Source organism: Grammomys surdaster, unplaced genomic scaffold (assembly GCF_004785775.1).
Source record: "Grammomys surdaster isolate TR1022 unplaced genomic scaffold, NIH_TR_1.0 414, whole genome shotgun sequence".
Classification (NCBI taxonomy): Eukaryota; Metazoa; Chordata; class Mammalia; order Rodentia; family Muridae; genus Grammomys; species Grammomys surdaster.
In genome coordinates, this window is record NW_021604833.1 from 146,372 (window position 1) to 159,086 (window position 12,715).

At 36.7% G+C, this 12,715-nt stretch overlaps 1 protein-coding gene across 1 annotated transcript in view; it reads right to left on the reverse strand.

Moving 5' to 3' along the window:
* Positions 1-4,970: 4,970 nt before the first annotated feature.
* Positions 4,971-12,715, reverse strand: part of LOC114632748 (cathepsin R) — an 8,497-nt gene continuing 752 nt past the window's right edge. The window contains exons 2-8 of the mRNA XM_028781371.1: positions 11,726-11,862; positions 11,313-11,435; positions 11,071-11,220; positions 7,482-7,706; positions 6,856-7,018; positions 6,131-6,248; positions 4,971-5,313 (exon numbers count right to left, since the gene is read on the reverse strand). Of these exons, the coding sequence (XP_028637204.1) occupies positions 5,214-5,313; positions 6,131-6,248; positions 6,856-7,018; positions 7,482-7,706; positions 11,071-11,220; positions 11,313-11,435; positions 11,726-11,851 (1,005 nt within the window). The 5' untranslated portion in view covers positions 11,852-11,862 and the 3' untranslated portion in view covers positions 4,971-5,213. The remainder of the gene's footprint in view (positions 5,314-6,130; positions 6,249-6,855; positions 7,019-7,481; positions 7,707-11,070; positions 11,221-11,312; positions 11,436-11,725; positions 11,863-12,715) is intronic.

The window sequence follows — 12,715 nt, forward strand, 5'->3', positions numbered from 1 at the left end:
GCCCATCCCGACGTCTTTTTCCTGGAGAGGGGATACTTTTGACATTAACCCCTATGCAGTCAGGCTTGTCCCTCAGGGAACCCAAAGAGATATTTTTATCTTTTATTGATATTCCCTTGCAGTGCTCAACCTCGCAGCCTAAGCAAGAATTCAGATTGCCTGTCAGAGGGGGTTCTGGGTGGCCCCTCTCTGCTTGGTCTAGGGGCAGAAGTCCCCCCTTTTAGGTTGGGTGGAGATGGGTTTTGGAAACACCCTGTATAAATTAACAACCTCATCTTGAGTCCCGTGGTCCTCTTGTTCCCTTTTCTAAGTAGGATTGAGCATCTATATTTTGGCCTTCCTTCCTGTTAAGCATCATATGCTCTGTGAGTTGTATCATAGACTTTCTGAGCTTTTGGGTTAATACCTACTTATCAGTGAGTATATACCATATATGTCCTTTTGAGTCTGGGTTACCTCAGGATGATATTTTCTAGTTCCATCCATTTGCCTAAAAAATTCTTGAAGTTGTCATTTTTAGTAGCTGAGTAGTATTCTGTTGTGTAAATATACCACATTTTCTATATCCATTCTTCCATTGAGGAGTATCTGGGTTGATGCCAGTTTATGGCTATTATAAACAACCCATAAGGAGCATGTATCCTTGTTATATGTTGGAGCATTTGGGTATATGCTCAGCAGTGGTATAATTAGGTCTTCAGGTAGAACTATTTCCAATTGTTTGAGGAACTGGCAGATTGATTTACAAAGTGGTTGTACCAACTTGCAATCCCACCAGCAATGAAGGTGTGTTTTTCTTTCTCCACAACTTTGCCAGTATTTGCTGCCCCCTGAGTTTTTGAAATCAGCCATTCTGGTTGGTGTAAGGTTGAATCTCAGAGTCATTTTGACTTACATTTCCTGATGACTAAGAATGTTGAAGATTTCTTTAGGTACTTCTTGGCCATTTGGGATTGCCCAGTTGAGAATTCTGTTTAGCTCTGTACCCCATTTTTATTTGGGTTATTTTGATTTGGAGGTTAGCTTCTTGAGTTCTTTATATAGTTTTGATATTAGCACTCTATCAGATGTGGGGTTTGTAAAAATATTTTCCCAAACTGAGGGATGTCTCTTTGTCCTATTGACAGTGTCCTTTGCCTTACAGAAACTTTTCAGTTTTATGAGTTCCCATTTATCAATTGTTGATCTTAGAGTATGAGCCATTGTAGTTTTGTTTAGGAAATTTCCCCCTGTGCCAATGAGTTCAAGGCTCTTTCCCACTTTCTCTTCTACTCTATTCAGAGTGTCTGTTTTTATATTGAGGTCTTTCATCAACTTGAACTTGAGCTTTGTGCAAGGTGATGAATATGGATCTATTTTTTTATTTTTCCACATATAGCTTGCCAGTTGGACCAGCACCATTTATTGAAGATGCTTTCTTTTTTCTATTGTACATTTTGGACTTCTTTATCTAAGATCAAGATTCTGTAATTGTGTGGGTTTATTTCTGGGTCTTCAATTCTATTACATTGATAGACCTGTCTGTCTCTGTATCACTATCATGCAGTTTTTATTATTATTGCTCTGAAGTACAGCTTGAAGTTCTCTTATTGTTAAGAATTGTTTGAGCTATCCTGGGTATTTTGTTTTTCCATATGAAATTGATAATTGCTTTTTACATGTCTGTGAAAAACAGTTTTGGAATCTTGATGAGTACTTGGATGAATCTGTAGAATTTGTAGGATGGCCATTTTTACTATGTTAATCCTACCAATCTGTGAGCATGGAAGAACTTTCCATCTTCTGAGGACTTCTTCGATTTCTTTTTTTCAGGGATTTGAAGTTTTTGCTCTATAGATTTTTCACTTGCTTGATAAGAGTTACACAAAGGTATTTTATACTATTTGTGGCTATTGTGGAGAGTGTTGCCTCCCTAATTTCTTTATTAGCCTGTTTATCATTTGTATAAAGGAAGACTACTTATTTATATGAGTCAATTTTATATCCAGTCACTTTTCTAAAGTTGTTTCTCAGCTATTGAAGTTCTCTGGTAGATTTTTTGGGGTCTCTTATGTGTACTATCATATCATCTGCAAAAGTGATACGTTGACTTCTTTTCAAATTTGTATTCCCTTGATTTCCTTTTGTTGTCTTATTGCTCTAGCTAGTACTCCAAGTACTATGTTGAGTAGATATGGTGAGAGTAAGCATCCTTGTCTTGTCCCTCATTTAGTGAGATTCCTTCAAGTATCTCTCCATTTATTTTGATATCTGCTGATGGTTTGTTATTCATTGTTTTTATTATGTTTAGGTAAGGGCCTTGAATTCCTGATCTCTCCAATACGTTAAACATGAAGGAGTGCTATATTTTGTCAAATGCTTCCTCAGTATCTAATGAGGTAATCATGTTTTTTCTTTGAGTTTGCTTATATAGTGGATTAAATTAATAGATTTTCATATATTGAACCATCCCTGCATCTCTGGAATGAAGCCTACTTGAACTTGGTGAATGATGGCTTTGATATGTTCTTGGATTAGGTTTGCCAGAACTTTATTGAATATTTTTGCACTGACGTTCATTAGTTAAATTGGTCTAAAGTTTTCTTTGTTGGGTCTTTGTGTGGTTTAGGTACCAGAGTAACTGTGGCTTCATAGAATGAATTAGGTAATGTTCCTTCTGTTTCTATTGTATGGAATAGTTTAAAGAGTGTTGGTGTTAGCTCTTCTTTGAAGGTCTGGTAGAATTATGCACCAAAACCATCTGACCCTGGACTTATTTTTTAATTGGGAGGTTTTTAATGACTTCTTCTATTTCTTAGAGGATATGGAACTATTTAGATTGTTTACTTGCTCTTTATTTAACTTTGGTATGTTGTATCTGTCTAAAACATTATCCATTTCATCTAGAATTTTGAGTTTTGTTGAGTAAACGTTTTTGTAGTAGGATTTGATAATTTTTTGAATATCTTCAGTTTCTGTTCTTAATCTCCTTTTCATTTTTGATTTTGTTAATTTGGATAAGGTCTCTGTGTCTTTTACTTAGTTTGGCTAAGGGTTTATCTATCTTGTTGATTTTCTCAAAGAACCAGCTTTTGGTTTTGTTGATTTTTTGTTTCATTCTCTTTGTTTCTAATTGGTTGATTTCTGCCCTGAGATTGATTTTTTTCCTGCCCTCTATGCCCCTCGGGTGTGCTTGCTTCTTTTTGTTCTAGAGCTTTCAGGTGTGCTGTTAAGTTGCTAGTGTAAGTTTTCTCCAATTTTTTTATGAAGGTACTCAGTGGTATGGATTTTCCTCTTAGCACCGCTTTCATTGTGTTTTTCAGTTTTTATGAGTTTCATAGCTTTTTATTGTTTCTGCTGTTCTTGATATTCTCCTTTAATCCACAGTGATCAGATAGGATGCACTGGGTTGTTTCAATTTCTTTTTTTTTTTCACGCAAAAAAAATCTTTTGAGACTTGTTTTGTGTTTGAGAATGTGTTCCGTTTTGGAAAAATTCCCATAACGTGCATAGATGAAGGTTATTTTCTTTTGTGTTTAGGAGAAATGTTCTGTCTTAGGTCTATTTGGTTTATGCCATCACTTATTCCAATCTATCTATGTTACATTTTATCTGGATAGCTGTCTATTGGTAGTAGTGGGACCTTAAAGTTGTGTTAAATATGAAATTTAAGATGTAACAGTTTTTTTATGAACCTCCTTTCTGTGTGTTTGATGAGTAAATATTAATGTCTCAGATGGTCACTTTTAGTGTTTTTGGCCTCTTCAGGTTGAAGTTTTTCTTTTACAGCCTTCCATAGGACAGGATTTTAGATAGATATTGCTTAAGTTTGGAATTATCATAAAATGTCTTTTTTCTGCGTTTATTATGATTGGAAGTTTTCCAGGATATAAGTAGTCTGCACTGGCATCTGTCCTCTCTTGAAGTTGATAGAGTAACTTCCTAGGCCTTTTTGTCTTTTAGAGTCTCCATTGAGAAATCAGCTGTTATTCTAATAGACCTGTTTGTATATGTCACTTGGTCTTTTCTACTGGCATATATTTATATTGATTCTTTGTTCTGTATGCTTATTGTTTTGATTATTATTTACTAAGAAGAATTTTTCTTTGTGTTGGTCTGTACAGTTCTTTAAACTTGCACCCTGTCCCTTGACAGGCAATTCCTTCTTTAAGTTAGAAAATTTTCTCATCATTTGGTTGAAATTATTTCTGTACCTTTGATCTGGGTTTCTTCTTTTGTCTTTATTCCTATTTTTCTAAGATTTGGTCTTTGCATAGTGTCCCATATTCCATGGGTTGCTTGTGTCTGGAATGTTTTAAATGTAACATTTTCTTTTATTAAGGTTCATTTCTTTTGCTTTGTTTACAATTACTTAAGACTCTTTCTTTAGTCCCTTATATTCTGTTATTGAATCTGACTTCAGAGGTTTGTGTTTGAATACCTAAAATTTTCATTTTCCATTTCCCTCAGTTTGGATTTTCTTTTTTTATTCTATTTCTAATCTTCAACATTGAACTATTTTATTCATTTCCATTCACTGTTTCTGTCTTTAGGAATTTCTTTACTTCTTCTTTAAGGAATACTATACTACTTAACAAGTCTATTTTGAAGTTTTTATTTTGTGCTTCAACTACAGTGTCAAAGTGATAGAAAATGGAGAGTCACAGCCCAGCATTAGGCACTAGAGGAGCACATGATGCCAAAGCACTGCACAAATAAGCCAAGAATTGAAACTGGATGAAATTATGTCAGCCAAACATGTTAAGTTCAAAAATTATCAAATAATCTTTCAGAGCAAGGTTTCTGAAGGACTAATAGAACCCTATAAGCAAATAAAATCCAATGATGGAATATGATCCATCATCATGGATCTACCTACAACCTTATGAACACCATGGTACCATTAATTCTTGAGTTCACGAGAAATTGCAAGTATGGCCACAAAAAGTTTGTTTTTTAGTAAAGAGAAAGGACCTAGGAATGATATTTGCATTTTATTTTTGCTCAATCAGTAAAACTGAAATTTTGTGCAGGAATAATAAACATACATTAGTTAGAACATTAGTGTTCATAATGTTGAAATAGTTGAAGGGTCACATAATTCACATTACAGTGTAGCTCTTCAGGGACACAGAACTTGAATATTCCAAGCAAATGCTGGTCACTGACAAGTAGATAGCTCTCACTAGAGATGCTGTCTTCTGACAAATGCCTCTTTGTGGCTATCAGACTGCTCAAATAGTAGGGTAGTGAGCATATGAAGCAATTCCACAGTGATTGTTCTTGTCTTTGGCGATCTTCATGTAGCCTCTAATGCCCCATTTTTTACCCCAACTGAAAAAAAAAGTATGTTTTCCATTCAGTAGACAAGATCACTGTGTGTTGGATTTATTTTAATAATTGACAAGTGAGCAACTTAACAGATATATAAGAAAAGACAAAGGGTCTACTCCTGGATTCCAAGAGGCACCTCACATAGGACTGCAACACAACGACAGAGAATGAGCACACTGGCTCTCTACCAATTCATGGTTCAGAATTCACAAACTTGTCATCATTTAGAAAAACAATGGCACAGACATGACATTGGCACACAAAACACAGGTGACAGAATTTGAATGTTAGGATTGTACATTGTGAGTAGGTTGTGAAAGGTATAGAAAACCTTAGAGGGTAAGGACTAGAGATAAATTCAAGAGCCTCATTAAAGTGAAACTGACATTTTGTTATGCATGTAACTCAAGTTCTCAGGACATGGTGACAAGACATACACAGACGAAGCTGGGTAACCAATTTAGTCAGTGAACTCCTAGATCAGTGAGATATACTGCCTCAATTTTAATTTTGGATGATTGAGAAAATAACTGATGCTAACATCAGACCTCTACACATATGTACTTACATACACATGTATCCATAGACATGAAAACATGTACACATGTATACCAACTTCCCACGTGTAAATAAGAAAACAAGAACAACTATTATTCAACTTAAATGAAACAAACATTTTCTGGCAGTGTATCCAACCACTGACTTGCAACAAGAAAATTTCTTCAATAATCCCCAGAAACGTTAGCCAATGCTTTTAACCACTGAACCAGGTCTCTAGGTCTTGGAACTTCAAATATACAATTTTGGCAATTTATACCTGTTCTTGATCAGCCAGTAGTGATTACCATCGGTTTCATTTCCCTCAAATCCATAACCAACCACGAGAACTCCATGAGTCACAGAATTACTGCTACAATTTGGCTCATGATAAATACCTGAGAAGTAAAATAAAAGGTGATTGAAGTGAAATGCACATGTTACCTGACAGTGAGCACTCTCACCAACAATTTTCAAAGAAGGCATTTTCAAAAATTGTGAAATGACACAAACTACAATCAGAATAAAGGGCTGGTTGAATTGATATCAAAAACATAGATATATAGAGTTTCACAGAAAACTGAAGAACTTTTAATTAGGGTATATTTGTTGATAAACACTTTTCTATGTGCTTATGATATAAATCCTAGGAATTTTGTGTATTTTTTGTTGTTGTTATTAGAATCTCATGACATGTTTAATTTGCAGAAGGTAAATTATTCACTACAAGAGGCTCTGTTATATTTTAATTTCAGATAATCAGTTTCTATAGATATCTAAAATATCTATCAAATGAAGGAAAATTTAAATTTAGCTAAACAATACATTTTATAAATTTTAACATGTTAAATTGCATGTGTGACAAGATCAGGTGAATTATGAAGAAGAATAAAATCCAGAAGCCCAAATATTTGCATCACATGTATACACACATGCCAATCCATAATTATGTTGTAACATAGGTATGTCATTAGTTTTTTCTTATATAGAAGTAAACATGTGTACCTCCCTTATAGTACTTGAAAGACTCATGTGAAGCATCAATTCCAGCAGAGATGGGCCCAATGGTTGCTACAGCAACCATTAGGATATCCTCACTTTGGGGGAGGGACACAAATCCTGTAATTTCAGCAGATGAATTCTTTGGATTATACCTGCATGGTCCATCCTTTAAAAGACAAATAAGATAATCGGTTACTTTCAATCACCTTCTTGAGAACAAGAGTCAGAACCATAGCACTCTGTACTTTGAAGCTGAACACACTTAAAGTCTGGGTGGCAATAAATAATTACAGGAAGTGAAATGCTACTGAAAGATTTAGAACTGAAAATTAGTTTGCATATCTTCAATGGCAATGAATTGATCTTCCTATCTATGAGAAATTATGATGGTGGAAAATCTATATTATATGTACAGTAGATTGCATATTCTTCATGTTCATAGAAGAAAATAGAGATGCACCAAAATAATTTCATCAGAAAGGTATACAAATATTGAAAAACTAATGACAAGTTAATGACATACATAGTAATTCTACCAAGTAATTTGGACTCTGAAGATGGTTGATTATCTCTACAATTGTCCCATACTCTAAGCTGAGTTGAAATAACAGCATAGGATGTCCACTTACTTTCCCTTCATATGGATATGTTGCCTCGGACATCAGACCGCCATTGTGCAAAACATACTGGAAGGCATTGTATGTATCACCCCCAAGACAACCATTGTTGCCTTGAGGTTTAGAACAGTCCAACAGGTTCTGCACACTCAGAGGGGTGAGTTTTCCAGTTTGCCAGATTGCCTGTGCTTCTATGGCACCAGTCACAGCAAATGCCCAACAAGCATTGCAGTTGCCCTGAATAAGGAAGAAAAATTGCCATAAATAACTAACAACCTGGCAACAAGTTAGAAATTATATATCTTTATGAAAATTATTTAATGTCAACTGATATATCCTAGGAGATATTATCCTAACAGAAATTACTACTGGCACTTTGGTTGTACCCTAGTCATGGCCACACATATGAACATTTGAAGGGTACTATTTGTTTTGTGACTTACTAAGGGCAATGAAAGGGGGCATGAGTTTCACAGAAAGATCGGTAGACACTAATAGAGAGTGTATGTGATACATTTCTTGGATTGTAATACATTTAAAATATATGAAGAATTCAAAGAAGGAAAACTATTATTTAAGAAATTAACTGAATACCACTCTACACTTAATGTGCACACAAAACACCAACACTTTTACCTTTTCAACACGGTTTAAGAAGATGGGATACAAATTGGCAAAGAAAAATTAGAAGTATCATTATTTGCAGATGATATGATAGTATACATGAGACCCCAAAAATTATATGAGATAAGTTTTCCAGCTGATAAACAACTTTAGTAAAGTGGTCATATATAAAATTAACTCAAATAAATCAGTAGCTTTCCTTTATACAAATGATAAACACGCTAAGAAAGAAATTAGAGAAACAACTCCCTTCAGAATAGCCACAAATAATGTAAAATATCTTGGCCTAAATCTAACCAACAAGGGAAAGATCTGTAGGACAATAACTTCAAGTCTGTCAAGAAAGAAAATGAAGATCTCAGAAAATGGAGAAATCTTCTCCCATGTTCATGGAGAGGCAGAATTAACATAATAAAATTGACCATCTTACTAAAGGCAATCTACAGATTCAATGCAATCCCCACAAAATCCCAACACAACTACCCTAACCCTAACCCTTCAAAGACATGGCAAAAGCAATTTTCAAGTTCATCTGGAAAGGCAAAAAAATAAAAACAAAAACAGACAAACAAAAAATCCAGAATAGTGAAAACAATTCTTAACAATAAAAGAATGGCTGGGAAAATCACCAGCACTGACCTCATGCTCTACTACAGACCAATAGTGATAAAAAAACTACATGGTATTGGTACAGAGACAGACAGGTTGATCAATGTAATAGAATTGAAGACCCGGAAATAAAATCACACACTTACAGACACTTGATCTTTGACAAAGATGCTAAAAATATACAATGGAAAAAGGAGAGCATCTTCAATAAATGATGCTGGCCTAACTGGCTGTCCGTATGTATAAAAATGAAAATAGATCCATATTTGTCACCTTGCACAAAGTTTAACTCCAAGTGGATCAAGGACCTCAAGATAAAACCAGATACACTAAGTCTAATAGAAGAGAAATTGGGAAAGAGCCTTGAACTCATTGACACAGGGGAAGTTTCCTAAACAGGACTCCAGTGATTCATGATCTAAGGTCAAGAATTGAAAAATGAGACCTTATGAAACTGGAAAACTTTTGTAAGACAAAGAAAATAATCAATAGGCAAATTGGCAACCTACAGATGGGGAAAAATCTTCACTAAGCCCTCATCTGATAGAGAGCTACTATCCAAAATATATAACAAACTCAAGAAGCTAACCACCAGCAAACCAAATAACCCAATAAAAAATGGGGTATAGAACTAAACCAAGAATTCACAATAGTGGAGTCTCAAATGGCTAAGAAGCACCTAAAGAAATGTTCAAAGTCCTTAGTGATCAGAGAAATCCAAATCAAAACGACCCTGAGATTCTACTTTAGAATGGAAATCAGAATGGCAAAGATCAAAAACTCAAAAACTCAGGTGACAACATATATTGGTGAGGAAGTGGAGAAAGAGGAACACTCCTCCATTGCTGGTGGGATTGCAAACTGGTTCAACCACTCTGGAAATCAATCTGGAGGTTCCTTATAAAATTGGAAATAGACCTACCTGAAGACCCAGCAATGCAACTCTAGGGAATCTATACTCAAAAGTTGCCTCACCATGCCAGAGGGGCACATGTTCCACTATATTTATAGTGGTCTTATTTGTGATAGCCAGAAGCTGGAAACAACCTAGATGTCCCATGACAGAAGAATGGATACACAAAATGTGGTTCATTTACACAATGGAATACTACTCAGCTATTAAAAACACGGACATCCTGAGTTTTGCAGGCAAATGAGTGGAACTTGAAAATATCATCCTGAGTGAGGTAACTCAGACACAAATGGACATGCATGGTATGTACTCACTAATAAGTGGATATTAGCCAAAAATTAAAAGTACCAAATACCTAAGATACAGTCGACAGAACTCAAAAGTTCAACAACCTGAAGGGTCTAAGTGAGGATGCCTCAGTCCCACTTGGGAAAGAGAAGAAAGGAACTACAAGCAGGGAGGGAGAGAGGAACCTGCGAGAGAAAGAGAACAGGGGAGGGGGAGGGGGAACATGATCTGGTATTGGGTAGGGGAAAAGGACTGAAGCCCCGAGGGCCAGCAGAAATAATGGAAATTGGCAACCTCAGAAGGTAGGAGGTTTGAGGGAACCTCCAGTATGTACCAGAGACTTGGGAGGTGTGAGACTATCAGGACTCAAAGGGAGGGACCCTAGATGAAATGCCCTATAGTGGGGAGAGGGAACTTGTAGAGCCCACTTCCAGCAGAAAGAAGGCATCATGTGAAGGATGGAATTGCTATCCCACAGTCAAAACTCTGACCCATAATTGTTCCTGTTTGAAAGAACTGCAGGGATGGAGAAGAGCCTGAGAAAAAGAAGGTCCAGCAACAGGACCAAAGTGAGATACAGCTCAAGGGGAGGTCCCAAGACCTAACACTATTACTCAGGCTATGGAGTGCTCACAAAAAGGGACCTACCATGACTGCCCTCAGAAAGACCCAACAAGCATCTGAAAGAGTCAAATGCAGATATTTCCACCCAACCAATGGATTGAAGCTGCTGACCCTTGTGGTTGAATTAGGGGAAATCTGGAAGAAGCTGAAGAGGAGGGTGACCCTGTAAGAAGACCAGCAGTCTCAATTAACATGGACCCCTAGGTCTCTCAGACACTGGATCATCAACCAGGTAACACACACCAGTTGATATGATGCCCCCAACACATATTGCAGAGGATAGCTGGGTCTGGGTTCAGTCACAGAATATGCGCCTAACCCTCAAGAGACTGGAGGACTCAAGGCATTTAAAGGTCTGGTGGGGTGGGGATTGGGAAAACATCCTAGTGGAGCTGGGGGACTGTGGGCAGGGATTAGGAATGGGATGTGGAACTGTAGAAGGGTGGACCTGGAGGGGAATAAAATCTGGAGTGTAAAAGAAAAAAGAATAATAAAATAGATAATAAATTTTAAAAAAGAAGATGGAATGTGACACTGCCATACCTGTCTCCTCACAGGAGTCACATAGCCTTTCTTTCGCCAATCCACAAATTTGGGGAAATTACTTCCAACTGCACGTTTCATAATACTTTTTCCCTCTCTGTGAGTCTGAACTGGTATTTCAATCATCATTTTCCTGAATTCTTCATCAGTCTCCAAGGAAAAGTATATAATGGTTATAAAAGAAAACCATCTTATCAAGTACTAACAAGAATACATTGTGAAGCAATCCATGTTGTACTCACCATGTCACCAAATTCATTTATTTCCATGGTGAAGCCATTCTTACCCAGGCCATTCTCCCCATTGTGGAGTTTGATTGTTTTCAGATTTTCTTCCCAAACCACTCTCCTCAGTTCTTCCTCCTCCTAGAAATGAATGTAACAAATATTATTTCTTTTGGATTAAACTCCTTCACAATCTGACCTTGTGGACTTGCTGCTGCAGGTGAGTAGAGGCCATGGAGAGGGATCCAGAACATTATATCCAGACATTTACCAAAGGGAATCTGGACACTCTGTCCTCACAGTGATTGTGATTAGATAAGCTCTTAATGGTGGTAGTATGGGGTGTAGATATGGGACCTCCAATGTGCTTTGCCACTTGCAGCAACAATGGCCATTCGTAGGCCCTTCTGGACAGTTTTCAGGTTACTAACCAGGCTATATGATTTGTCATATTTTATCTTCCACTCTTGCCATTCAGCATCCAAACTGGGATCAAGTACTGGAGCACATGAGGCCACTCCCAAATACAGGAAGGCTATGAAGACAACAGCCGTCATGTCTCAAGTACCTAGAGAGGGGAGAGAAATTAAGATATGACTACAAAAACAGTTTTAAAATGTCTTTTGACTCTATTTTCTGCAAAATGAAGCCATTCATCATTGAAAAAATTCTTTGAACTATACCTCCAAATACATTTCCATGATTATGGAAAAGGCTAAGGATATATTTGAACTGAATCATGTACTAGTGGTTATGAGATTCAATAAAAACTGAAGAGCCTATCACCAGAACTCTAGCAATGGGAATTTCAGGTATACTGTATCTTATTATCAGAACAATCTCCCTAAACAGTGAGATTCAGAAGCTAAAAAAAAAAAAAAAAAAAAAAACAACTAAAAAAGAAGGAAAAACAATAATAATAACCACAACAACCAACCATGAACCAATCATATCACTGACTCATGATCTCTACCCAGCCAAACATATATCATTTGATATTGGATCCTAATTTTACAGTGATGGCAAAATTCAGGGCACACATCACATTTCTTCCTTATCTACAGCAGTTGTTGAGCTTGTCTTAAACTCCAGTTGCTTAAATGAAAGTATGTATGATGTCTTCCATAAGGATGTGGGAAACATCACAGGAATCCTTCTGTCCTATACTTGGTTTTATACAGTCAAACTCCCCACTCACTACTTCAATGAGAATGATGTCATATGGAAATCATAGAAGCCAGAAAGTGGTGGCAAACACCTTTAATCTCAGCACTCCAGGCAGACAGATCTCTGTGGGTTTGGGGCTAGCCTGGTCTACAGAATTATTACCAGCATGGAGAAACCTTATCACAGAGTAAAAGCCAAAGAGAGAGAGAGAAAAAGAGAGGGGGGGAGGGAGGGAGAGAGGGAGGGAGGGAGGG